This window comes from Balaenoptera ricei, chromosome 5 (genome assembly GCF_028023285.1).
Source record: "Balaenoptera ricei isolate mBalRic1 chromosome 5, mBalRic1.hap2, whole genome shotgun sequence".
NCBI classification, from domain to species: Eukaryota; Metazoa; Chordata; class Mammalia; order Artiodactyla; family Balaenopteridae; genus Balaenoptera; species Balaenoptera ricei.
Genome location: NC_082643.1, coordinates 109,017,119 through 109,044,054, shown reverse-complemented (window position 1 = coordinate 109,044,054; position 26,936 = coordinate 109,017,119). Strand labels below are relative to the sequence as shown.

The window sequence follows — 26,936 nt, the reverse complement described above, 5'->3', positions numbered from 1 at the left end:
AAAACAAGAAGCAGTAAGGGCAACAGTAGGAAAATATACCTAGGAGATTCTGAGAGAGAATTTAAAAGAAGAGAATCATGAGTAAGGTTATATCTGAAAGTAATTGCCATTCAATTACCAAATATTTGTTATCAAAATCTGGGCATCATAACATAATTTTTAATAGCATGTGTTCTAATCCCAGTGCCACCATTTAGAATCTGAGCTTGGCAAGTTTAAACTCTGTGCTGCAGTTTACTTATCTGTACAGTGGGGTGAATAATGGTACATTCTTCATGGGATACATGTATGTATATATATGTGTGTGTATATCACTGGGAAGGTATCTCTCACCTATAACCAATATGTAAGGTTAACAGTTATTTTTATTATCCTTATGTTTTATTAGTAATATTAGTATTTGGGGGTAATGAAATGTTGTTAGTTGTGGTTTACTGATTTTGCTTTCTGGTAAGGATGGGTCAGTTTATTCCTGAATTTGCTATAATTATGATCAGAAGGGAAATACTAGAGTTTATCTAGGGTTTAGCTGTAAATAGGGTTCATTTTAAATTATCTATATAAAATTAGAGGAGCCAAGCTTGGATAATCTGAAATTCTAGGTAACATTCTTGAGATGACACAGTCTCTGCACATCTTATAAATCTGAGAGAAATAATTTCAAGGAACTTCTACAGCTCCATTTAGAATCAGCTAATTATGGAGCTTTTGGGGAAGGATAGTGCCTAAGGGATATTTAAACTTGATAACAAATTTCCATTATGCTGTTCATTTATAAAAATACTCAGTGTATATAGTTTATAGCCAACAGGGTATAATCTTCTCAGTAAACTAAAGAGTTGACATCTTTTCATTGTTTTGTCAAGTTTTTGAGATTTGATGACAAAGGTAGAGGATTTTTAAAATGGAATGAAATGGGACAAAAATGGGTTTTTCTTTCGTAGATACTTGTTCTTTGGTTTATGAAGGGAAAACTGGGATTGTTCTAGTAGAAGTTACTTAGAGTATAGGAAGTTTATTTTCAAACCTGGAAAGCCAGACCCAATGCTGTTCCATGTCAAAGGAAGCAGTGAGTAGTGGAAGCAGCAGTCCAGACAGTTAGTGGAAACAAGGGCACAGACAACGGGAACACCCGAACTGAAGCTCTAAATAAAAGTGAGCATGAATTTAGACACTGACTGAACTTGGAAGAAGAGTGTGTTTGTAAATGCCACCCACTTTCAGACGTGATTATACAGACAAATGAGAGACAGAAGGGAGGAAATAGTATGAGTCTGTTTTAATTATTATGATGCTTAGGGATGTACTGGCATGTTGGCATTGAGCCTATTTAATTTCTGAGAATTTTTCCCTCGGATTATGGCTATCTGTAAAACTTCAGGGACATGTGGAAAGATTAAGATACATTATAGCGAGTATTAACCTATATTCCACCCACGCCCTTCTGTTTTTTAGACTTGGGAAGATCCCCATCGAAAAGATAAGAGCACAGACTGCTGTGGAGATAATGATCCTATTGATGTTTGTGAAATAGGCTCAAAGGTTTGTTTCATAGGCTGTTATTCTAACATATGTTCAACTTTATTCATGCCATAAAATTTCAGTTCTCTTTGGAAGGCACCGATTCTTCAAAGTTCTAGCCTATTTATCCCTCTGATATCAGTTCTTTTTTGTATCTTTACTTCCTTCTCTTAAACTAGGGGTTGGTAAACTATAGCTGGTGGCCAGTCAAATCCAGCTCGCCACCTGTTTTTATAAATGACACAGCTCCAGCCGTTCATTTACGTATGGTCTACGGCTGCTTTTGCACCACAGCAGCAGTTGAGTGTAGCAGAGACCGTACAGTCCGCGATGTCTAAATATTTACTCTCTGACCTTTTACAGAATAAGTTTGCTGAGTCCTGTCTTCATCGTCCTTGCCCATTATCCAGACAGGAAGTTCAACACTGATGAAAGCCAGCTGGTACTCTTTTTTTGTGCCTGCTTCCAGGCTGCCGGGTCCCACTGGGGACAAACAAAACCTGTGCTTTCATAGGTTACTGCTACCCATAGAATACTGTGTGTCTTTGCTCGCATTCTTCCTTTCTCCTATTTTCTACTGCACTTATTGCCAATATTTATTGTTCTCTGCTGACATTAAACTCCTTGTACTTTGTTCTCACTCCCAGCAGAACATGTTGCCTTTAATTTTGTAGAGCTCGTAGAAACCAGCATGTAGGAACCCCCTAACTTCCCCCGTTAGAGTACCAGACACCTGTGCCTGCAAACACTCCTTCCCTTCCTTCTGTTACTATGAGACCAGGGCGTCCCCCTGTGCTCTAGATCATGTCCCTTCTTGCCTCTTGAGTGACACTATTTTCTTAGCTCTTCTCTGTCCTGTATTTACAACTTCTCTTTCTTTATTGGTTTCCTCCCATATGCCTCCTCTCTTTTTTCTTTTCATAGGAAGACTTGTAAATAGAGTAAACACTGACCTCTGTCTCCTCCTTCCCACTTAATCTTCAACCTATTTCAAAATTTTTTCCGTCCCCCCATTATTTCAGTGAAACTGCTCTTACTAAGGTTACTGGTAACTTTCTTTTAGCCAAATCCAACTGGCCTGTTTCACAGGTTTTGTCTAACTTGAATTTACTTTAGTATTTTATACCTTTAACCTCATCTTCCTTCTTCAAACAGTCTCTTTGCTTGGCTTTGATTATATCATAATATCTTGGATATCCTCTAATTCTCGTTCCTCCTGGGTTTCTTTTGCAAGCTCCTTTCTTCTGCCTGCTCCTTGAGCATTGCTTCGCTTGAGGGTTGTGCCCTGGTTCACCTCTTCTTCACTTTGTGTGGAGACTCCCTTGGTGATCCAGTCCTAAGCATTCATGGTTTTGCTCTCAAATTAATGTCCAGCTCAGACCTACGTTCTCAACTACCTACACCTACACTTGGGTGTCTCCCAGGCACCTCAAACTCATCGTGTCCGGAACTGAATTCATTGTTTCCTCCTGTCCACACGAAGGACATCTCTCCTCCTTTCCTCCTCACCTCCAGGTTCTTGAGCCAGAAACTGAGGGGTCATCCTTGATCATCCTTTGCTTCTCTTTATCCTATTAGTCATGAAATACTGATTCTATGTTCTAAATGGCCTTTACATCTCTTTCTTTCCATTGTCGCTGCAGCCAGCTTTGTCTAGTCCTCAATTATATTGCATTTGAATTATTCCTACTACTGACCAGTTTCCTTGCCGAGTCTTATTTTCCCTCCTGATTCCAGATTCCTTTCCGGCTCTACTCTTTTTTAGTCCCTGTCCTCCTTTTCTGACTTCCTCTCCTGCCACTGTTCGTCTGCAGCTGTACCGAACTTCCAATTCCTATAATGTATCTGCCGTCTCTCATGTACAGGCCTTCACACAAGCTATTCCCTTTATGTGGAATGGAACATTCTCTTCCTTCACTTTATTTTACTTTCCCCTTCTTTTCACTTTACCTCCCCCTGCTCATCCTTCGGATCTCAGCTATAATATCACTTCCTCTCAGAAGTCTCCCTTTACCCTCCGTACACTAACATACCTGCTCTTTGGTCTGTGCTTCCTCAGTACCAATAGTGCTGTGTTTTTTGTCTAATTGTCTCCTCCGAGATGGCAGTGAGCTCTGTGAGGATGGGACTCACCGTTACAGTGTGTAACTCAGTGCCTGGCACAGGGCGTGTGCTTAATGTAAGACGTTCCAAATGCAGTCATTACTTGAGTCATATTCTTCTAGCTGAGATTAAATCGGTTTTCTCTGGAAACTCATATTAGCACTTTCAGGTTTCCAGAATGTTATTCAGTGAATAGTGTCCTCTGATTCTTTGTCACTTTGTTTATTTACTATGTTCTTCTGTTACTCTTCTTTTTTCTTTCTCATCTTCTTCCTCATTCTCCTTTCTTATTCCTCCTCCTTTCCTCCTCTTCTTCATCCTCTTCTTGAACTTTCTGTTCCTTCTTTTTTTGCTTTTTCTCCTTCTATTCTTCCACTTCCTTCTTTTTTTCTTCCTTGTACTTTTATTCTCCTCCCCCCGCCCCAGCTTCTTTTCCTTCCCCCTGTCTCTTACTCCTTTCCTGCAGGGGAGATTCCCATCCAACTTACATTTCTAGTTTACACCCAGATAAGGACAAATAGGGGCTAGAGTTCATGCTTGTGTGACTCTATAATTCCTTTATCTCTCCAGCAGAAATATGGCCAAATTGTTTGCTTTATTTTAAATTTAAGCTATAGTTTACAAATTTATTTTTTGGCCTTTTTTCTCCAGAGGGGGTAGTGAAGTGTGTATAAAATGAATAGATTGAAGGAAGAATATAAATATTTCAATGAGTACCTCCTTTGTGCCAGATGCTGTGCTATATACTTTGGGTCACTTTCCTGTGTCTTATTTTATGATAAGAAGAGTCACTAAATTAAATAACATTACATCGATGGAAAGGTTATATAGTAGAAAACCCTAATTCTTTTTATTTTATTGAAGTATAGTTGATTTACAATATTTTGTGTTAATTTCTGCTGTACAGCAAAGTGATTCAGCTATACATATATATACATTCTTTTTCATATTCTTTTCCATTATGGTTTATCGCATATATTGAATATAGTTCCTAATGCTATGCAGTAGGACCTTGTTGTTTATCCATTCTATATATAATAGCCTGCATCTGATAATCCCCAAATCCCTATCCATCCCTCCCTACCACCCCTACCCCTTGGCAACCACAAGTCTGTTCTCTGTGTCTGTGAGTCTGTTTCTGTTTCGTAGGTAAGTTCATTTGTGTCATATTTTAGATCCCACATATAACAGATCATATGGTATTTGTCTTTCTCTTTCTGACTTACTTCAGTTAGTATGATAATCTCTAAGTCCATCCATGTTGTTGCAAATGGCATTATTTCGTTCTTTTTTATGGCTGAGTAATATTCCATTGTATATATGTGCCACATCTTCTTTATCCATTCATCTGTCAGTGGACATTTAGGCTGCTTCCATGTCTTGGCTATTGTAAATAGTGCTGCCATGAACATAGGGGTGCATATATCTTTTGGAAATTACAGTTTCGTCTGGGTATATGCCCAGGAGTGGGATTGCTGGATCATATGGCAACTCTATTTTTAGCTTTTTGAGGAACCTGCCTACTGTTTTCCATAGTGGCTGCATCAACGAACATTCCCACCAACAATGTAGGAAGGTTCCTTAGAAAACTCTTATTCTGAAGGTGTAATCCTTGGGGCCACTCAGTTTATATTAAGTGCAGATTATTAAGTTAATTTAAATCCTTATGCAGATATTAAGTGTAAGTGAAAAGATTAAATGAAAGTATCTTATTTTCACTGATGTAAAAATTTGTCAGTGAGCACGTAATTAATGAGATTGGTAACTGGAAATCATGAAAATCTCAGTACCTGATAAATTGATTTGACTTAGTAACACTAAGTCATTATTGACAAAACAAGGGAATCTAAGAAAACTTGATATACAGGCTTTTAAATAAACATATCAAAGTCACTAAATATGTGGAATAAAATTAAACGTTTTAAATGTAAGTGATTTGTAACAAGGTATACATTATTAATCTTGAAAGCATACTTTTGTATGCAGAGAGCAGTCCCTGGTTGACAGCCAGCAAGTTTAGGGGGACCTCAGTCCTACAATTGCAAAGAATTGCATTTAAATGGGTTCTTCCTTAGAACCTTCAGATCAGAGCCTAGCCTGGCCAACACCTTGATTTTGGCCTTGTCAGGCCATAAGCAGAGAATCTAGCTGTGTTGTGCCTAAACTCCTGACCCATGGAAACTGTGAGACAATGTACACTATTTTAAGCCTTTAGATTTATAATAACTTGTTACACTATAGTAAAAACCTAATACACAGGATAACAGGCTTTAAGCAGTTTTACTTTCCATAGTTTTTCATATTGATTGGGTCCAATTGAAGGTTTACCTCATTCTTCAAATTCTAAATCAGCATAGAAGTTTTGTTGTAGACCACTATTACATTCTGCTCATTCCAGGTTCCCAGGAGTTAGCAGTTGACAAGTGTGAGCAGATGAGTACAGGTAGAGCCCAGAGAGAAAAAATACTAATATCTGTGGAAGACCTCTTGTGTTCTAGTTCATTCATCTGTTGTTTCCTTTGCTCTTTATCTTTACATCAAGGAGTAAGTCATGTGATCTCCATTTTACTGTGGAGAAACCAAGTCCTAAACTATTGTGTGAAGTAGTTGGCCTCAGTCACCTCTAGGAATGGTGGAGGAAGAATTTGACCCCATATATTTGTGACTTAAAAATCCTATCTTTTGAAATATTTTTATAATAGCTAGAAAAGTCTGTAGTAACCCTAGTCTGATTCTGCCTGAAATCTTTGAGGCATCCCTACGTTCTTGTTTCAGAATGTCAACTCATTTTTGAAACATGGTCAACTGTATGATTCCCAAGGAATTAGTAACAGAATCTGCTGTGTACATTAATTTCCTCGCAGGGTAGACTGAGAGTTTTATAATGGAACTGGGGCAATAGGTTTTATCTTATATCCAAAGCAATTTATTCTTTTAGTTAATGAGGCCCGAAAAAATATTTAGTAAATGTGAAGTAAGTACTTAATCACCATCTAAACAATAGGCCTTTGTTGGGACTACGCTCCTTTATCTTGTGCCGGGCTATGCCTGGCTAGTCCTTAAATCATCTATAAGGAACATCATAGAAGAAAGCCTCTTTTAACACCACATATGTAAATGGGCAAAGGAAAAGGAGCAGAGTCCTGGAAGTTGTTAATAGACTTAGAATCACAGATACAGAAATTTTTTAAAGTTAAGTTCTTTGAGAAGTGTTATTCATTTGGTATCTAACATGTGTTCTGCAAAATTTGTTGAATTGCTTTAGACTGAATTGAATTGTGGGGTATTCAGAAGAATTTTACCATTTGTTTTTAAGCATCTTATCCTGAGTTTTTGGTTTGATTGAGAGAATTTCCTTTCCAGTTTTTAAAGTGTAATTGCAAGGCAGTGGTTTGTCTAATCCCTTTCTGTTGCTTATGAGATCAGAGGACATTTATCATTCTGATGAAACTTGATAATTCCCAGACATGCTTCCTGCTTGCCCTTGTAACCATACAAGTCTCAAATCTGCTCTTATGTTGTATGAAATTTCAAAGTAAATTAATTCTTGTGAATAAAAATAAAACAATTTAGAAGGTGCCTATAAAAACTATATATGATTCCCAGTAATTCTGATAGACACCCCTGTCACCAAAGTCTGCTGCAGGTTCCTCAGCTTCGGCACTATTGACATTTTGGGTGGATGATACTGTAATAGGAGGCTGTCCGGTGCAGCTTCCCTGGCCTCTTCCCTGCCAATATGCTAATAATACCCCCCAGTTGTGACCACCCAAAATGTCCCCAGGCATTGCCACATGTCCTCTAGAGGGCAAAATTGCCTCTGGCTGAGAAGCAGTGATGCAGTTCATCACTGAGTTAACCAATGGAGCCACCTTTCATTGATGATTATGTGATAACTTTGAACATTTTTGTTTTATAAAGGACCTCCTGGCGGGAGGTGTGTAAGTCTCCCCAACAAGATTGTAAACCTTTAAGAAAAGGGATGCTTTCTTTTTGTATACATAGTGTCTAATATAGTGCTGGGTACTAAATAGAGCCTAAACGTGTGAGAGTCTGGCTAATATAATTGTGCATATTCTCCTAAAAGTGGTATTTCAGTTTAGTTTATACAGTCACATTAATCTGTTGGATAAACTAATTTCACCTTCATGCAGATTTATATTAAGATTTCAAATTCATTTTGCAAATGTTCTGAAAGGATTTATTTGACTTTATGGTTTAAGATCTGTTTTTTTCTCTCAAATAATTTCAAGATACAACTGTGACTTTCTTTTGCATACCTTGATTTCCAGATGTAAAGCTGCATTTTGAATCATGAAGGAATTATTCTGAAGCATGTGTTCAGATTTCAGCTTACAGTGAAATTCTATAGCCGACTAAACCTTTAAAAATAAAAGGCTATAGAAAGAATGTATGCATATAAACTTGGCATTGGCAACTTGAGGGAGCCACTGAAATAACTTTCTTTAGTACAAGGAACATCTGCTTCAACATGATGCTGTTTCTTGGTTTCACTTAAAATCTTTTTAAAGCATTTTATGAAACCTGGTTTGTCTCTATCTTTAACATTTTAATAATTATTTCACTGTCATTCATTATCTTAAGGCTGTATTCAGATATGATAAAAATTTACTTTTCACTAGTAACTGATAAATATAGTTTGCAAAAAAGGTACTATAAAGCAGTTTCAAAGGATTCTCATGTCTTTTTACCCCCAAGTTTCAAAGGATTCTCATGTTTTTTTACCCCCAAACAGCAGAAGCCAGATTTATATTATAACATGATATACATGGCTTTATTTTCTGCTTAGTATGAGTTTCTAGGCCTAGTACATTAAATTTTAAGATCTATAAATAATTTCAGTTTCCAAAAAGGGATCAAGACATCTATTCTAAGAAGGATATCATAAAAGGCTTTATGACTGTGTTTACAATCATTTTAATTAAGTTTCAGTCTATAGTGCTTTTAATCTTTCATATAGATTTTTATGATATATGAGTAAATTTCTCCAAAGCCTTGCAAATGCTGAATTTCTTTTCTCTTTAAAGGTTCTTTCTCGTGGAGATGTTGTTCATGTGAAGATCCTCGGAATTTTGGCTCTTATTGATCAGGGTGAAACAGATTGGAAATTAATTGCTATCAATGTGAATGATCCTGAAGCCTCGAAGTTTCATGGTAAGTCTGTAACTTTCCAGAAACAGAAGTAAATCAGTGTGTCATTGGAATTCTTAGAATTTAAAAGAGGCTCATGTAAAACACAGTGTATATTTTGGGAGTTAAACTTATACGTTTTGTTTTTTAATTCTCTCTCCATGGACAATTCAATATGATTGTGATTCAATATGATTGTGTCTGAGTTATGTCGTACTGCTGGGAGGAGTAAGAGAAAGAAAAGGAGTGCAGACAGACAGACGATACTTCAGATTAAGAAAGTACAATCTATGGGCTCCCTTCCCCCTCACCTCCTTCCCTCCCGCCCTTCCTTCTTTTCTTTCTTAAATCTCTCTTTTATTCATTTGAGTAACAGGAAAAATAAAAAACAAAAAGGGGAGTGTTCATCAAAGACATAAGCTGGTTTTATACCTAGTTTTTGTTCTGTCTTGTACAGGTGAAGGGAAAGATAACGGCCCTCTAACAAAATTTTGATGTCCCAGAAATTTAAGTTCCAGAAGTTTGGTATGATAAAGAGTTAAATTTCTTTGGTGTCGGACAGACTTCAGTTTGCCTTCTGGCTGTGCTACTTTCTACTTGAGTGACTTTGGATAGATCATTTAACCTTTCTGAATTTCAGTTTGCTCATCTAATAATGTAGGTAATTATACCTACTTGTGAGCTTGTTGGCAGTATAAGAGATGATTTACTTAAAGCATCTGGCTGTCATATGAAGTGTTGAGTATATGGCCACTATTATTATTCTCTGACCAATTTTTTCCCCTAGTTTTCTAACCTTTTTCCTTTCAGTTTCATCCTTATTTGGGATCCTGGTCTTTTCTAGACCTCAATTCTTATCTCAATTTGAAAATATACCATTTCTGTATTGACTGAAACTCATTAACACTTACATTTTAAACTCTCTTAATTTATGTGCATTTAAAACCTTTTCTTCACCATGGAGCAGAAAGGAGAAGTACAGAGCGGGAAACTCCTGATACAGAAAACATACTTTGCAGACTTTCCAGTTTTACACAGAGCTGCACTAGCAAGAGGGATGTGTAAAAGCTGTTCTTAGGGATTTTTTTTCCATTGTAATTGTGCATGCTCAATTTAACGTAGGCATTACCACTGATCAACATTGCTTTTTGAAATGCACCAAAATGTAAGCATAGCTGCATTTAATAAAGGAAGTGTTTTCTTAAAAAAAACAAAAAAACAAAAAACTTTTCTTGCACATGGAACAACAAGAGAGATTTTATGCCATTCTTGCTTGTAATTGAGAAAGGGAGGGGTCTGATCGGGTGAAGTACATATAACCTCAGGGTCAAAACTAAAACATGAAAACTACAATTAAAATATGAGACTCAAGCCCATAAACCATATATTTTTCTTATCTATTTCATTATTTTACACTGGATTTCTTTATTATCGTATTTCTCACATATATATGTATGCATGTATATATGTATACATATGTAATAAGAGTAAATCAATACCCAATTTAAAAGTTTTTTAATACATAAGCTGCTCCTCAGGTGAGAACTGATAATATAATGATGCAACAGCCAGCAAAAACAAACTGTTCAATTAATTCATTTGTGATGTGGCACACTAAAGTCACGAAACTCTACTGAGGGATGTCCCTTTAAACTGGAGAGGCTGAGAGTCTAAGGAAACTAGTCTTTAGCTCAGTACTGTTGGAGATGTGATTTAACACCTCAAATTCCCTAACATATGCCAAACACTGGTGCCTGTCCTAGTACATATTATTACTCTTAATTTAGAAGAATCTCAAAGGATTTAAATAAATTGCCTAGGGACTTCCCTGGTGGCGCAGTGGTTAAGAATTCACCTGCCAATGCAGGGGACACGGGTTCGATCCCTGGTCCGGGAAGATCCCACGTGCCGCGGGGCAGCTAAGCCCGTGCGCCACAACTACTGAGCCTGCACTCTAGAGCCCGCGAGCCACAACTACTGAAGCCCGCGCGCCTAGAGCCTGCGCTCCACAAGAAGAGACGCCACCACTAGGAGAAGCCCATGCACCGAGAAGAAGAGTAGCCCCCGCTCGCCGCAACTAGAGAAAGCCTGTGCAGCAACGAAGACCCAACGCAGCCAAAAATGAATAAATAAAATTTTAAAACAAATAAATAAATAACTTGCCTAAGTTTGCACATTTAGTAAATAGTGGAACCATGATTTGAACTCATTTCAGTCTGATGAGAAAGTCCATTGTCCATCTACCGTGCTATACTGCACAATTCATATTTGTGTAATTTACAGTATTTGTAACTAGCAGTATTGAAACCAGATTACATAGTATAAGTACCTTACTCCTACAGTTTCCTAAGGGTTAGAATGAAAAAATATAACTATTTTCACTTTTTTTCTGTTTATACCCCAAATGGAGGTGGCTTGCACTTTGGGCATCCTCTTCTAAATTCTTGTTGTGTATGCTCGTACAGAGAGACATGCAGAAATACTGAAACCATGACATGCAGAAATATTGAAGCTTATTTTGGTTGAGATGAAATTATCAGACTAGAATAATTAAAATAAGAAATTATTGTTTTGAAAGGAAAAAAGGACTTTTTTTCCATTACACTAAAAGGGAACACATACATTATCTTCATCTTAAGAAATACAACAGTGCTTCTTTATAATAACTTTTTTTTTTTTTTTTTTTTTAAGCTACTTTATTTATTTATTTATTTATTTTTGGCTGTGTTGGGTCTTCGGTTCGTGCGAGGGCTTTCTCTAGTTGCGGCAAGTGGGAGCCACTCTTCATCGCGGTGCGGGGACCGCTCTTCATCGCGGTGCGCGGGCCTTTCACTATCGCGGCCTCTCCCGTTGCGGGGCACAGGCTCCAGACGCTCAGGCTCAGTAGTTGTGGCTCACGGGCCCAGCTGCTCCGTGGCATGTGGGATCTTCCCAGACCAGGGCTCGAACCCGTGTCCCCTGCATTAGCAGGCAGATTCTCAACCACTGCGCCACCAGGGAAGCCCTATAATAACTTTTTTAAATCTTAAAAGACTAGATGAGTAATTATTGACATATTTTGCTCTGAAATGGTAGCTGACATGGTGCTTTGTGTTTATTTCCAGAATGAATAAGGTATACAGGGGAAAATGGATTATTTACTTTAAGGATATTTGCATATTATTTACACTGAGTAATTCCAATACTTAAGTACTCTTATATATCTAGATTTTGTAAGATAAGTTCTGTAGTTTTAACAGTTATAAGTGTTTTCTTTTGTGACTTCTCATTTCTTTTACCTGCACGTTACTGTACATACTCCACATATTCCACGTTTCTTCTCTCTTTTATTCGATAGAGACCCAAGAAAAAAAATAGATGTAGGCACAAATTGAAAGGCTGAAGAGTCTGCAGTATAAATTTTTTTTTTTAATCCTAAATCATGGAATACTAGGTAACTCTATGTAGCAGCTTTTATTTTTCATTGAAACTGAAGTTTGGTTTATATTTATCATATCTCTCTAACATCATCCAGCTCTCCTCTGAAACGATTTCAGACAAAAGACAGAGTTTCTGTTGTCCTGCTGCTCAAGCAAATATTAATGGACAGAAATCATTCCTAACCTTACTTTCTTTCTTCACTGCTTAGCCTGGTGTGTTGTCTGTGTTTTCATTAGCACCTGTAAAGGGGGGAAATTGGAAGGGGTGAGAACTGAAAGAGGCTCACTAATCACAGGGGTTGAAAGCTTCCTGAATTTGTGAAGGAATTTTTACAAAATTAGTTTCTATGACTTGATTACAATATTTAATAGCTTTCTCTTGTATCATAATAATTCATCTTCTGAAGGTACCTAACTTATAATTCAGGAGGCGCTTAAGTACTACTGTAAGCATATGGCTTATTTTATAGGATGTTACAGGTTAAAAATAGAACCTTGGCAAGGGTGAGGGGGCCTCAGAAATAAATAAAGGAATCAGCTTCATGATTTTGAGATTAGGGGAAATGCCTCTGATAACAATTTATGGTTTTACTGTAGTAAGATAAAAATGTATATTTGGATTCATATGATTAAATAAATACTAGCTAATAGATATTAAAAGTTTGGTGCTATTCTCTATCTACTATAAATCTTTAAAAATTAATCAGCAGTATTTAATCTGAAACCAAGCAACTTTTAAACATTTTATTGTGTCCCTCCCACGTGTACCTTCTAAAATCACAAACAGAAGACTTTGGATGGCATTTTTTTAATTATAAAAAATAGTCATATGTTTGGAAATAAAAACTCAGAAGTATAAAAAGTGTATATAAAATGAAAAGTAATGTTCTCCTTCCTACTTTTTCATCCCCATCCCCCTAGTCTTACTTCTCATATCTTCTTCCCCATATGTTTTTAGTTCTCAAGTGGTTGCTTCTGTTCTGTAATCAGTGTGCTCACACCTCTGTTTCTTTTCCCTGTTAACTTAAGTTGCTGCTTTCAAAGATTAGGAATTTAACATCTTATACATCTCTCAATTTAGTTACCATATTTCTTCTTCTGTTATCTTAATAACTCTAGGTATTACACTTTGAGCTGTACTTATTGCTTCATTAATTTTGAACAGTAACTCGTGGCTGCCCAGTGTAAAACCAGGGCATTCAGGTTTCTGTACTTCTTTCCTTCTCTGCCCCTTACAACCCAGCTTCCCTCATCTACACTATGAGTTCTACAGTGTAATACATTTGTAATGCGTAGGTTCTGTTCTTTAAAACCATAACTGTTTTTCATGTTTTGTCTCTTGAATCTGAAAGTTGAAAACTAATAAATAGCATTTACAGTATTTATGTGACTATCATTCACTTCGTTTATCATACTGTTTATCGAATGACTGGTTTTAGACAGGCTGTACCCTTGAGCCTGCTGCATAGCTATTACCATGGGGTACATTTTCCAAAAATTTTTACAGAAAATGCATGGGAGATTGATTTCATACATGTCGGAGTCCATACATGTCAGAAATGATTTGTTTTGGTGGTCAACTTCTCCTTAAATAACTTTAAAATATCTAATGCAGTAACCTTAAATATAAATTACTGTATTTGAGTTGAAATTTCTATCACAAAGGAGTGATTTTTTTAACAGTTTAAACATTTGTCATCTATACTTGGCATTTTTATTCAATAGGAAGAAGAATTAAAAACATGTAGGGAAGGGTAACTATCTGGAAATTCTTTAAAATTCTGTAGTTTTCTGAGGATGTGTGTAATACAGAAATTTACAGGGAAATTTTTTTATTATTTCCTATATATAATTGTTATTTAGACATTTAAAAAATAAGTCCCTCCTATTAATTTCTACTACCTTAAGAAAAAGAAGCTGTTTTTGACATGGTCAGTATCTATTTTTTCTTTTTTGAAAACAAAAAAGTGTGTTTTAGTTTATAGACAGTATGTTTTATCTATATATATATATTTTTTTGGTGTATTAATTCAGACACATTTGTATTTCTGTAAGGAAGTTCTGGGGTTGGGAGGTTTTTTAAGCAATTTTTATTACTCTTTAATTTTTATACATGTAGTTCTAGATGTATCATGCTTGAAGCGTGGTACCAATTTTTTAAAATTAATTAATTAATTTATTTTTGGCTATGTTGGGTCTTCGTTGCTGTGTGCAGGCTTTCTCTAGTAGTGGTGAGCGGGGGCTACTCTTCCTTGCTGTGAGCGAGCTTCTCATTGCAGTAGCTTCTCTTGTCGCAGAGCATGGGCTCTAGGCACGAGGGCTCAGCAGTTGTGGCTCGCGGGCTCTTGAGCGCAGGCTCAGTAGTTGTGGCGCACGGGCTTAGTTGCTCCGCGGCATGTGGAATCTTCCTGCACCAGGGCTCGAACCTGTGTCCCCTACATTGGCGGTTGGATTCTTAACCACTGCGCCACCAGGGAAACCCTGTGGTTGTTTTATTTGTTAGGAAATAACTTCTTTGATCCTGATGAACATGTACAGACTTTGGTAGACTGTAACATCCTGTTTTAATGTTTATAGTTTTTTAAACTTTGACTTGACTGAACTAAAACTAGCCATTGCATCAGAGAATACATTTCAGTTGGAAAGAAACTGTGGTTGCTGGCAATATTTCTGTAATTTTAACATTATTATTTAAATCTTCAAGTTTTGCCTTCTGAAAGTGGAGTAGCAACTTTGAAAATCTAAAAAAAATCTAAACAGCATTTGAAAATGAATTCCTCATATGCCCTGATAGAAAATTGGTCACTTTGGCTGGCTCATTAACACTTGGTGAGCACTAAGACCATTTAATGCACTGTAATTAGGTTCCAGCCCCTAATGCTCTTAATGGTACCTTAATGACCTGCAAGAGTTAATAAGACTCCCAGGGCACCTAAATTGTTACTAGAGAATGCCTTGGCTGTTAGGGATAATAGCGCTTGGTTCTGAAATAACCAAGTTCAGAGCTTTTTAAGAAGATGGAAATGCTAGGGCATATGTAATTTCTCTCTTGGTTAAATTAACCACCTTCTATAATATAGAGCTTCAGATATTCACCAAACAGATGTTTGAGCCTCTTCAGGACCGCCAACGATGCCTAAGGCCCTTATGTCAGGAGAAGTAATGTCATAAGGAGGTAATTTAAGCCTAGAAGCTATGTCAACTTGCAGAGCAATAAAGATTTCTTTTGATTGGTATTAAATAAATGAAAACTATTGTTTGATGTCCTGTAATAAATATTGCCTGTGCAGTGATGTTAAAGTTTTCAAAAATTGAAAATCAGAACAATTATATTGATGTAGATACATTCTGGGATGAATAAATTCCATGAGTAATAAGGGAATTATTTTAAGTGAGGCAGTTGGGACTTTTTCCAAGGCCAGCATTGCACTTGTCCTGAAATTATCAGAATTTATATGTATTTCATATTTGTAGAATTTCAACTTACATTTAAAGAAATTTGAAAGTCAAATAAAACTATGTAGTTTCTTTTATTTTCTTTCAAGGCAGGAACAAACACATGGAAACCAAATCTATTTGACTTAAATTTTCATGTGCTAAATAAACAATTCTAGTGCCCCTGCAATTATTATTTTAAAAATAAGCCAAATTAATAAGGTATTTAATTTCCTTACTTCCTAAAACACAAGTTAACCTTATCATTTAGGGAAAAAATAGGGCACAGCATAGTAATCTTAAGGGAAAATATTCACATTAACCTTTGTAACCGAAAGAATGGCGTTCCGTTTGCTTTCCTTTGCGTGTATTCTTTGGTACAGAAAGGGGCCGGCATGTCACCATTGTCGTCCTAAAAGCTCTAACATTTCTGGAACAATTACTGTATGTCGAGGAACTATGCTGAGTGCGTCTTTTGGAATATCTGTTGAATGTTTACCTAAGTTCAAGCAAGATGTGCTAGTGTTCCCTTTTTTGTTTCAGGTTGGGAACCTGAGGCACTGGTGGTTGGGGGCGGGCGTTGGTCGGTGACTTCCCTAAAGGCTGCGGGAGCCACTGCATCGCATCGACGCTCGGAAAAGTAGTTGTGGCCTGTGACTATCTTGCTTTCTGGGAGCGCTGACCACTTGCTCTTCAATAGTTGAGGCATCAGTGGGATAATTATGATTAGAAGTCCCAGTAAAAGATGGCTCTTTTGATCTTCATTCCTTTGATTTCATTAATAGGTATGGCTTAATAGGCGTGGGTGGGTAGGGATGGGATGTGGGAGGAGGCAGTTGAGGAACGGGGACAAATCAAGTAAAATGTACTATAATTAAGAATAGAATTAAATTACTGGGAATCATTTGCCTCTTTTTTGAACCTTGACCTCTTCCAGTGTTTTTTCAGGCTTCAGTCATATTCCTACGATGTGAAGAGTAGGGGAGGCCTAAATTCTAAAATCCTCTCTTGTATGTATTAGTTATCTGACCTTGGGAAAGTGACATAACCTCTTTTTTTTTTTTTTTTAATTTCCTTTTTCCCTCCAACACATGCTCCCAATACACAGATAAGCTTTTTCTTTTTTTTTTTTTTACAAATGTATTTGTTTATTTATTATTTATTTATTTATTTTTGGCTGAGTTGGGTCTTTGTTACTGCACGCGGGCTTTCTCTAGTTGCTGCGCACGGGCTTCTCATTGTGGTGGCTTCTCTTGTTGTGGAGCACAGGCTCTAGGGCGTGCGGGCTTCAATAGTTGTGGCTCATGGGCTCAGTAGTTGTGGCTCGCAGGCTCTAGAGTGCAGGCTCAGTAGTTGTGGCTCACGGGCTTAATTGCTCCGCGGCATGTGGGATCTTCCCGGACCAGGAATAGAACCTGTGTCCCCTGCACTGGCAGGCGGATTGTTAACCACTGCGCCACCAGGGAAGTCCCTCACATAACCTCTTGAAGCTTTCTTCATCTCTAAAGTTGTGGGGTTGATCATCTAATCAGTAAATGACCCCTAGAGCTTTTCTTCTCTAACTTTTGGTTGTTTTAGGAATATTTCAATCCATTATTTAGACAGGCTAAAGCCTGTCTTCTTCTAAAATAGAAAGACCTAAATTATCTTCAGAGTTAGTGCTGAACAAAACGCAGTTTAAATTAAAGATCACGAGATAGATTTCTTGGGGACATTGGCACATTTTTAGGTACTTTAGGGAAGCTGTTAAGTGGTGGAGCTGAAACTTCAGTGGAAGTCTGGCTGACCCAAAGCCTAAGCTTTTAGCTACTTGGTAATGTGGTTCTAGTTAAAATTAGATTAGAAAACCATTTGGATTTCTGTGTTACAAGGCACCTGGATGGTTTTCATTCTATTGGTCATGTAAAATTTCTTGTGAAATGGTAATAAATATTTGTATTTGGGGAAAGAAATCTACCAAGTCTTTTCCAAGAAGTTTTTCTGATACAAGACAAATAGGCTTCTATCTTTGTTTGGTTTTAACTTATTTTGAAGTATATTTCCATTTTTCATGATGTTAACATATATTTTTAGTACAGACGTTGATAAGAGTAGAATTTGTGGAAAAGGAGAATAGAGAAAGAAAAGGCAACTAAAATGAAGGATACTATTCATTAGTCTGTGTGCTATTAAGCATAGATATGCAGAACAGTGTGGAAAACATGAGAACCTTTTAGGGATCCCATGTAAGTGTAGCTATTAAAACATTTCTCTGAGCTGGAACCTCTATTTGTGATGATACAGTGAATATTATGGAACAGAACTGTTATTTCTTGTGGATGTTTGTAAAATGTCATTAAAAACGTATGTCCTCACTTCCCACAGACTTTGTTTGGAGGCCGGTCTTGCACACATTTAGCTCTGTGAGAACAGCATCTACAGCATTGAAATGAGAGCTTTGTGCATTTATGTCACTTCCTTTGGTGGCATCCCTTAGAATTGGAAACTCCTTTTTTACTTTTTTTTTACTCTCTTTGGACAGAATTTCAAACATGAGCACATTTTCTAGTATCTTTTTTTTTTTTCTTTTAAATAATATGGGCAAGGAGATATGGCACTACATTTGTGTTACTGTTTTTTATCTGAAAATAAAAACAAAAATCCTCAGCTGATTATATGCTTTCCTTACTTCCTGTTGTGGTCTGGTAGAGATAATGCCAGTGAAAACAGCATTTTCATTTTTTTTTCCTCTGGATCATTTTCATGGAAGTACAGATGGTTCTCTATATGGGGATGTGGATAGGAAGTTAATGATGTGACTGTATATATAGTTTGATAAATATCCCTGGGTGACCCTGATGGGTTCCTCCAAGTTGAGAACCATTCTGTTAATCTATTCTTCTTTGCTGGTTGGATAATCCAGTCTTGGAACTAGAATAATTGATAACAATTTTGATATATGTTCAGTTAGGAGATGTAATCACCTAATCAAATTTGATGATGTTCTTCTCCCCACACATACCCCTGCCACCCCATATTTAAAGGTAGCGCAGGTGACCCTTGAACAACGCGGTGGTTAGGGGCGCCAACCTGGCACAGTCAGAAATCCACATGTAACTTTACACTTGGCCTTCATATCTGCAGTGCAGGCATCCTCAGATTCAGCCATCCGTGGATCACTAGTACTGCAGTACACACATTGAAACGAATCCATGTATAATAAGTGGACCTGCACAGTTCAAACCCATGTTGTTCAAGGGTCAACTCTATATTGAGGTTACTCTATTCCCTTTAAGATCTTGAGCCAATTACTTAACCTCATGGAGTCCCAGTTTCCTAATTTACATAAAGGAAATAAATAATGCCTGATTTACAGGTTTTGAAGCTTCAATGACATACTATTAACTGAGCCTTTAAAAGTTTTTTTTTTTTTTTTTGCCAATCTAATAGATGAAAATGGTATTTTGTTTTAATTTTACATTTTTCTGCTTAATGCTTGGATGGAGCATCTTTTTCATATATTTATTGGCTAGTTGTATCTTCCCCTCTGTGAATTGCCTGTGCATGGTGCCCTCCATTTTTCTATTGAGTTGACATATTCTTTTGATATTTGGGAGCTGCTTAGATATTTTGGATATTAATTCTTTATTATTTAGGTTGCAAATATTTTCTCCCTATCTTCAGAGAAACTGTGTTGCCTTTTGTCTTACAGACATTTCAAATTCTGACGTATTGCATTTTATCAATCATTTTTATATGTGACTTTAGCATTTTGATTCTTATGTAAGGATTTCTTACCCCATAGTCGCAAAGTTGTTTTTCCTTATTTCTTTTTTATTCTTTTATGTTTTAATTTTTTTACACTTGGATCTTTAATCCATGTGGAATTTATTTTTTCCATGTGAATAATATTTTCATCACCTCTTAACAGAAAAATCTTTTCTCTTCCCCCTTTTTTGAAATGTCTCCTTTATTGTATATTGCATTCTTATTTATACAGATAGTCTGCTTCTGGATTCTCTTTGGTGTCAGTGATCTATTTCTGTGCTAGTGCCACATTATTTTAATTACAACAGCCTCATAATAAAACATATAGAAGGCAAATCCTCCTGCTTTTGTTCTACATTTTCCAAGTTGTTTGGCTTTTTTCTAATGCATATATTCTTCTGGGCAAATTTTTGGAATTAATTGTCAGGGATTTCTGCTATCTTTAAAATATTAAATTTTGCAATAATGAGTATGATATGTTTATATATTTCTCCAATTATTCAGGTTTTCTTGTTTATCTTTTAGAAAATTGATGTAGATTTACTAATGAAGGTCTTACATTTTATGTTAGGTTTGTTTCTAGGTATTTAATTCTTCCACTGCAAAAGCTTTGTTCAGTGTCTGGCATGTTACAGGTGCTTGGTAATTTTTTTTAAATTGATGAATAAATTAATGTATGCATATATATATTGATAAACAAAAAATGAATGTTTTGAGCAAAGTTTGAAAATACCTTCAAAATAGTGCATTTTCACTTATTTTAAAGTGAGAAAACATTTGTACTTAAAATTTTGGCATTTTTAACAATTGTAGTTATGTTTCTTTGGAGTTACCTGTACATTGCTAAGGACAAGTATTTTTTGGTATTTTTCTTTCTCTTGCATAATGCTGTAGGGATTCATGCATATTGTGTGTGATCAGTGTAGTTTGTTCTATTTTGTCACTGAATAGTGTTCCATTGTGTAGATACACCGCAGTTTATCCATCCACCTGTTGACAGAAATTTGGGTTTTGAGTTTGGGGCTAATACAAGTAAAGCTGCTATGAACATTCAAATATATAGGTCTTTGTGTGAACTTATGTTTTCATTTCTCTTGAGGAAATACCTAAGAATAGGGTTATAGGTCAGTGGGTAATTATATGCTTAACATTGTAAGAAACTGTCAAACTTTACTATGACTTTATATACCATTTTGCATTTCCACCAGCAAGTTGTATGAGAGATCCAGTTGGTCCCAGAACCTCCATCCATCCTTTGTGCTTTGGTTTCATATTGTCTTAAACAATAAAATGCCTTTTAAAAAAATTAAGAGGAAAAACACACACACACATATGTATTCTATTATATTTACCCATGTTTTGCCATTTTTTTACCCATATATTTTATTACTTCCTGAAGATCTGTAGTTTCCATCTGGTGTTATTTCCCTTCAACTTTAGCATTTTTTGTAGTACAGTTCTTTTGGCGATGAATTCTCTCCATTTTCATTGATCTGTCTTTTCTTGTCTCTTCTTGCCTTTGTTTTGGAAGTATACTTTCACTGGATATAGAATTTTAAGTTACAGGGTTTTTTGTAAAGATTTTCCATTTTCTTTTGGCCTGCATTGTTTTTGATAAGTCAACAGTGTGTTGTTAACTTAGTATATAATATATTGTTTTTCTTAGACTGTTTTAAAGGTTTTCTCCTCATTTTTGGATTTCAGCAATTTTTCTGTGATATGCTAAGGTGGTCTTTCCTTTATATTTATTTATCCTCCTTAGGATATCCTGAACTTTGCAGATCTGTAAGTTCATGTTTTTGCCACATTTGGGAAATTACTTACCGTTACATTTTCACATTTTTTTCACCCTATATTTTTTACCTTCATTCTGAGACTCATAACATATTTTAGACCACTTTAAAAATTATTATTATATAAATCTCAGGTGTACATCATTATAATTTGACATCTATATTCACTACAAAGTGATCACCATGACAAGTCCAGTTGCCATCCACCACCAAACCATTGACCCTCTTCACCCACCTCACTCACCCCTCAACCCCTTCCCCTCTGGTAACCATTAACCTAATCTCTGTATCTATGAGTTTGTTTTTGTTTTATTTGTTTTGTTTTGCTTAGATTCCACATGTCAGTGAAATTATACAGTATTTGTCTTTCTCCCTCTGACTTATTTACTTAGCATAATACCTTTGAGGTCCATCCATGTTGTTGCAAATGGCAGGATTTCATTCATTTTTATGGCCAAGTAGTATTCCATTATGTTTATATACCACATCTTCTTTATCTATTCATCTGTTGATGGACACTTGAGTTGTTTCCATATCTTGGCTATTGTAAATAATGCTGCAGTGAACGTAGGGGTGTATATGTCTCTTCAAATTAGTGTTTTCATATTTTTTGGGTAAATACCCATAAGTGGATTAGCTAGATCATATGGCTTTTCTATTCTTAATTTTTTCAGAAATCTCCATACTGTTTTCCATAGTGCCTACACCAAATTACAGTCCTACCACCAGTGCACAAGGGCTCCCTTTTCTCTACATTCTCTCCAACATTTGTTATTTCTTGTCTTTTTGAGAATAGCCATTCTAACAGGTGTGAGGTGATATCTCATTGTGGCTTTGATTTGCATTTCCCTGATAATTAGTGATGTTGAACATGTTTTCATGTGCCTGTTGACCATCTGTATGTCTTCTTTGGGAAAATGTCTATTCAGATCCTCTGTCCAGTTTTGAATTGGGTTTGTTGTTGTTGTTGTTGAGTTTTATGAGTTCTTGATATATTTTGGATATTAGCCCATTATCAGATATATGACTAGCAAATATCTTCTCCCATTCATTAGGTTGCCTTTTCATTTTGATGATGGTTTCCTTTGCTGCACAAAAAAGCTTTTTAGTTTGATGTAGTCCCATTTATTTATTTTTGCTTTTGTTTCCCTTGCCTTTGGAGTTAAATCCACAAAAACATCATTAATGCTGATGTCAGTGAGGTTACAGCCTATGTTTTCCTCTAGGAAGTTTAAGATTTCAGATGTTGTATTCAAGTATTTAATCCATTTTGAGTTAATTTTTGTGTATGCTGTATTTAGACCACTCTTAATTGTCTGACAGGTCACTGAAACTCTCATGTCTTTTCAGTCTTTCTTCCTTACTGTTCTTTAGACTCCATGATTTCTATTGATCTGACTTCTACTTACCTGATTTATTTCTGCCATATCCAAGTTCTGCTATTAAATTCATGATTTTTCATTTCAGATACTCCCTCATTTGTTGTTTTTTTTTATAGTTTCATAGTTTTTATTCCTCAACTGAGATTTCCACATGTTCATGCATTGTGGCCGTATTTTCCTGAACGTCCTTGAACATATTCATAATGATGACTTTAAAATCCTTGTTTGTAGGGGTCCTCTCAGGATTGATTTCTTTTGATTTTCTTTTGTACCAAGAAGTTATTTATTAATAAGTAAGAGTGTGTTTTTCCTTTATTGTTTGTTTTTAATATCCAATATTTATATCAAAAGTGGGGGGGACTGGGCATGGTTCTTTTTGGATAGGCAAGAGAGTAATTTAAATTATTTTAAAATATTTAATATTAATTAATTAGAATATTAATATTATAATATATAATATTAATAATATCAATATTATATAATATAATAATATCAATAAATATCTTAAAGATATTTATTATAGAATGTGTTATGATTTTCTCATGATTAAAATTTCTTAATTTTTTTTGTTTTTGGTAAATAATTACTTTTAAAGTTCATTGTGTCTTTGATAAGTCTCCAGAGTAAAAATATGTCATAGGTTAGATATTTCTCTCTCTCTCTCTCTCTCTCTCTCTCTTTCTCTCTCATATTGTTCATGGGCTGTATGCATAAAATGAGCCTTATCGACTGAAGTTTTTACCTCATTTACATCATTACTGTTTGCTTATTTGGCAAAAATAGAGTATTAAAGTGTGTTTAAGTCTGAAATCTGGGTAAAATGGAAGTCTTGACAAATACCTGTGATTAGAAACTGCTCCTAGTATAAGAGAATGTATTTTTTTATAATAAATATTAGAAAGAAAGTCAATTATCAAACCTTTTTTTTTCTTAATAGATTACAGTTTGTGATATTCAGTTACGTTTTAGAAACAAGTGAATTGGTTTATACTGAAAAGAAACTTGATTACATGTTGAAAGGTATACAGTATCTCTAATGAAAGAAAAAGATAAGTCATAAAGATTGCTTTTAAAAAGTGAAAAGTGTTATGATCCTCTCACGTCTACAGAGATAAAGTGGTAGGTTTTGACTAAGATATTTTAGCTTAATTTCTTTGCTTTTGTAAATTTCTAAATCAAAATTAGTTAAGACAAACTAAATTAAAATGGAGAGCTCTGGATTTTGAAAAGCCAAATTAAACTTTAAACTTTGTTATTTTGCATCATTATTTTGTTTTGCTTTTTACCTAGCATTTAATAAAGAAATTTACAAAATTTCCAATGGTTTTATATAGAACTATGGTTATTTATAAATCATGTATTTTTAGTTTTAATATAAAAATTCCCTTAAGGAGACTGTATATAATCTTTGTTAATTAAACTTTCAAATTTGGAAACAGCTCTTTTATAAAGTAAATCATGGCTGTACTCTATTTGTCAGAAGTTATGACACCTTTTATGAAACTAAAAAAATAGGGTGATATATATTTAGGTGACTGCGTTTAGTTGTATTATAATTTAAATTGCTACTTAATGTTATAGACTAGTCCTTTTTAACTCTTTGATACTTTAAATTTTACGTAAGTCTGATCTTTACTGGGTTTTGTTGTTTTTAATTTTTTCTTTCACTGGTAATTCGTCTCAGTTCTGCTTTCTAATAATATCCAAAACTGACCATTTGTCACCACCTCCATACAACTACAATTATCAAAGCCCTCATCACATTTCGCCTCGTATTGGATTTCCTGCTTCCACTTCTTCCTCTCCACGGTCTTTTCCCTACACGGCAGCTAGAATTCTTCATGAAACACGTACTCTGCCCAGAATCCTGTAGTGGCTTCTCATCGCAAAGCCAAGTCCCTAGTCTGGCCCTTAGACTCCTATGTGACTGCTTCTCTAATCTCATCTCCTAATACTCTTACTTCATCCTGCTCTAAACGCAGGGCTTTCTTAACTGTCTTCCTCAAACGTTTGACGCACACTCGTACCTCAGAGTATTGATTGGCACAGTCTTCCTCCCAGGACTCCTTTTCTGCCTATGTGAATGAGCTGCTCCCACACTTCATCTAAGAATTTACTAAAATACTTTTTGTCAGAGGCTGTCCCTGATCTCTCATATCTAAAATCGTCTTCCCCACCTCATCTGCAGATCAATCTACATGTTTAATTGTAAATTTTTACATCTTTGTCTCATCTTTGACTTACCCAGGCCTACTTTGACAGCAGATATTTTTAGCAATCTCTTTTACTGAATTCTTTTAAAAACATTCAAGTTACTGTCATAGAAACAAAATCTCATTTTTTTGTACTGATAAAGTCACTGCCTTATATAATTTTTATTAAATCTCATAATTATAACAACAGATACAGTGGCGTGAATGTTTTGGGAATAAACATACCTGCTTGCTAAAGCTAAAACTTAACTGGTGGGAGCCAAGTGTGGGCTTCATTCTAGAGCTGACTACCAGACTCAGCAGACAGACCACTGTGGACATCAGGCAGAAAGAATATTTACGGAAGTGGAGAGTCTTTGTTGATCATCTGGGGAATTGATCAAGTAGATCTCGATTAAGGGAGTTTAATTGTAGTTAAAAACTGAAACTGAAATAAGCTTAGCTTGATTATATAAAAGAGCTCTTCTAGATTATTCTAACTTTTATTGTTGGATTAGTTCATCTTGAAAATAAATTATATAATTATCTCTAGTAGAAACTTTCGTATGAAATTAATTCCAAGAGTGGAAATAAATGACTACTAGAGAATCGCTGCTTTTCTTAAAATAACATATATTATAAAAAATATATCTAATGAAAAAATTCTGGAGTTAGATAATAATGGTGGTTGCATAACATTGTGGAGGTACTTAATGCCCCTGAATCAAACACTTAAAAATGGTAAATTTTACGTTATGTATATTTTCCCACAATAAAACCAAAATAAAAATACATCTACACATAAAAAATAATATAAATAAACCTGTGACAAACTATTAATGTGCAATATAGAAGAAAAGTCAGAATTCATGGAATTAGAGGACTTGTATTTATATAATACTAGTTCTACCATGAATGAGTTGGAAACATTTTGACAAATCTTTTACATTTTATTTTTTCAAAATTAATTAATTTTTGGCTGCGTTGGGTCTTCGTTGCTGCGCACAGGCTTTCTCAAGTTGCAGCGAGCAGGGGCTACTCTTCGTTGTGGTGTGCAGGCTTCTCATTGCGGTGGCTTCTCTTGTTGCGGAGCATGAGCTCTAGGCGCACGGGCTTCAGTAGTTGTGGCACGCGGGCTCAGTAGTTGTGGCTCACAGGCTCTAGAGCGCAGGTCAGTAGTTGTGACTCACAGGCTTAGTTGCTCCGTGGCTTGTGGGATCTTCCCAGACCAGGGCTTGAACCCATGTCCCTTGCATTGGCAGGCAGATTCTTAAGCACTGTGCCACCAGGGAAGTCCCTTTTACCTTTCCTTAGCTGTAGTTTTCTTAAGTTTTATGTGAATTTACTTACTCCTCACAACTCTCGGGAGTTTTATGAGGAACAAATGAGGTTATTTATATAAAAATCTTTTATGAACTGTGTAAGTCAGTTTATAGACTTCAGGTGGAATTTTTCATATTTTTGGAAGAGTAATTCATTGAACTGACTGTTGGTATTGCATATAAGGTTTTGGCTTGAGGCATTTGCTACTGAGGTTTTAAAAATATTTAAATTGCGTATTTAAAATGTTTTATTTTTTTGTGAAAATGCAGCTGTTTATTCCCCAGGGTTTAATTAATTGAGAATGGAAAAGTTTAGCTTATATTTGGAGAGTTACACTTCTTATTGGCATTATTAAATGTTCAGGTTTTTTATTATTGATGTCTTTTCTTAACAGGTTCCCTTCATAACTTCTGAAGGGAAAACCTTGCAAGCTGAGGTAGATACTGGATAACTTAGTTTTTCCTTTCTTATTTGAAATCGGTGTGTTAAAAAGCAATTATCAAAAAAAAAAAAAAAAAGCTTTATGCAGTGGAGCAGGAAATGGTAGACTGGGCAAGTATAATGGTGTCATAAATCAGATTTAAGTAACAGAAAATTATTTATTTTGGACATTGATTAAAGTGCATTTCTGGTTGCTCACCTTCAGTGGACTAAAAGAGATTTTTTTCCTCTGAGTAAGAAAGCAGTGAGTTGAGGCTTCCTTGGTGGCGCAGTGGTTGAGAATCTGCCTGCCAATGCAGGGGACACGGGCTCGAGTCCTGGTGTGGGAAGATCCCACATGCCGTGGAGCAAGTAGGCCCGTGAGCCACAACTACTGAGCCTGCGCGTCTGGAGCCTGTGCTCCGCAACAAGAGAGGCCGCGATAGTGAG

At 35.8% G+C, this 26,936-nt stretch overlaps 1 protein-coding gene across 3 annotated transcripts in view; it reads left to right on the top strand.

Moving 5' to 3' along the window:
• The window catches only part of PPA2 (inorganic pyrophosphatase 2), an 84,334-nt gene that overhangs the window by 31,858 nt on the left and 25,540 nt on the right, over positions 1–26,936 (top strand). For 2 of the 3 annotated variants that reach the window (XM_059923364.1, XM_059923363.1), the window contains 2 exons: positions 1,456–1,542; positions 8,673–8,799. In XM_059923364.1, the coding sequence (XP_059779347.1) occupies positions 1,456–1,542; positions 8,673–8,799 (214 nt within the window). The remainder of the gene's footprint in view (positions 1–1,455; positions 1,543–8,672; positions 8,800–26,936) is intronic. The other variant, XM_059923365.1, reaches the window with a different exon arrangement.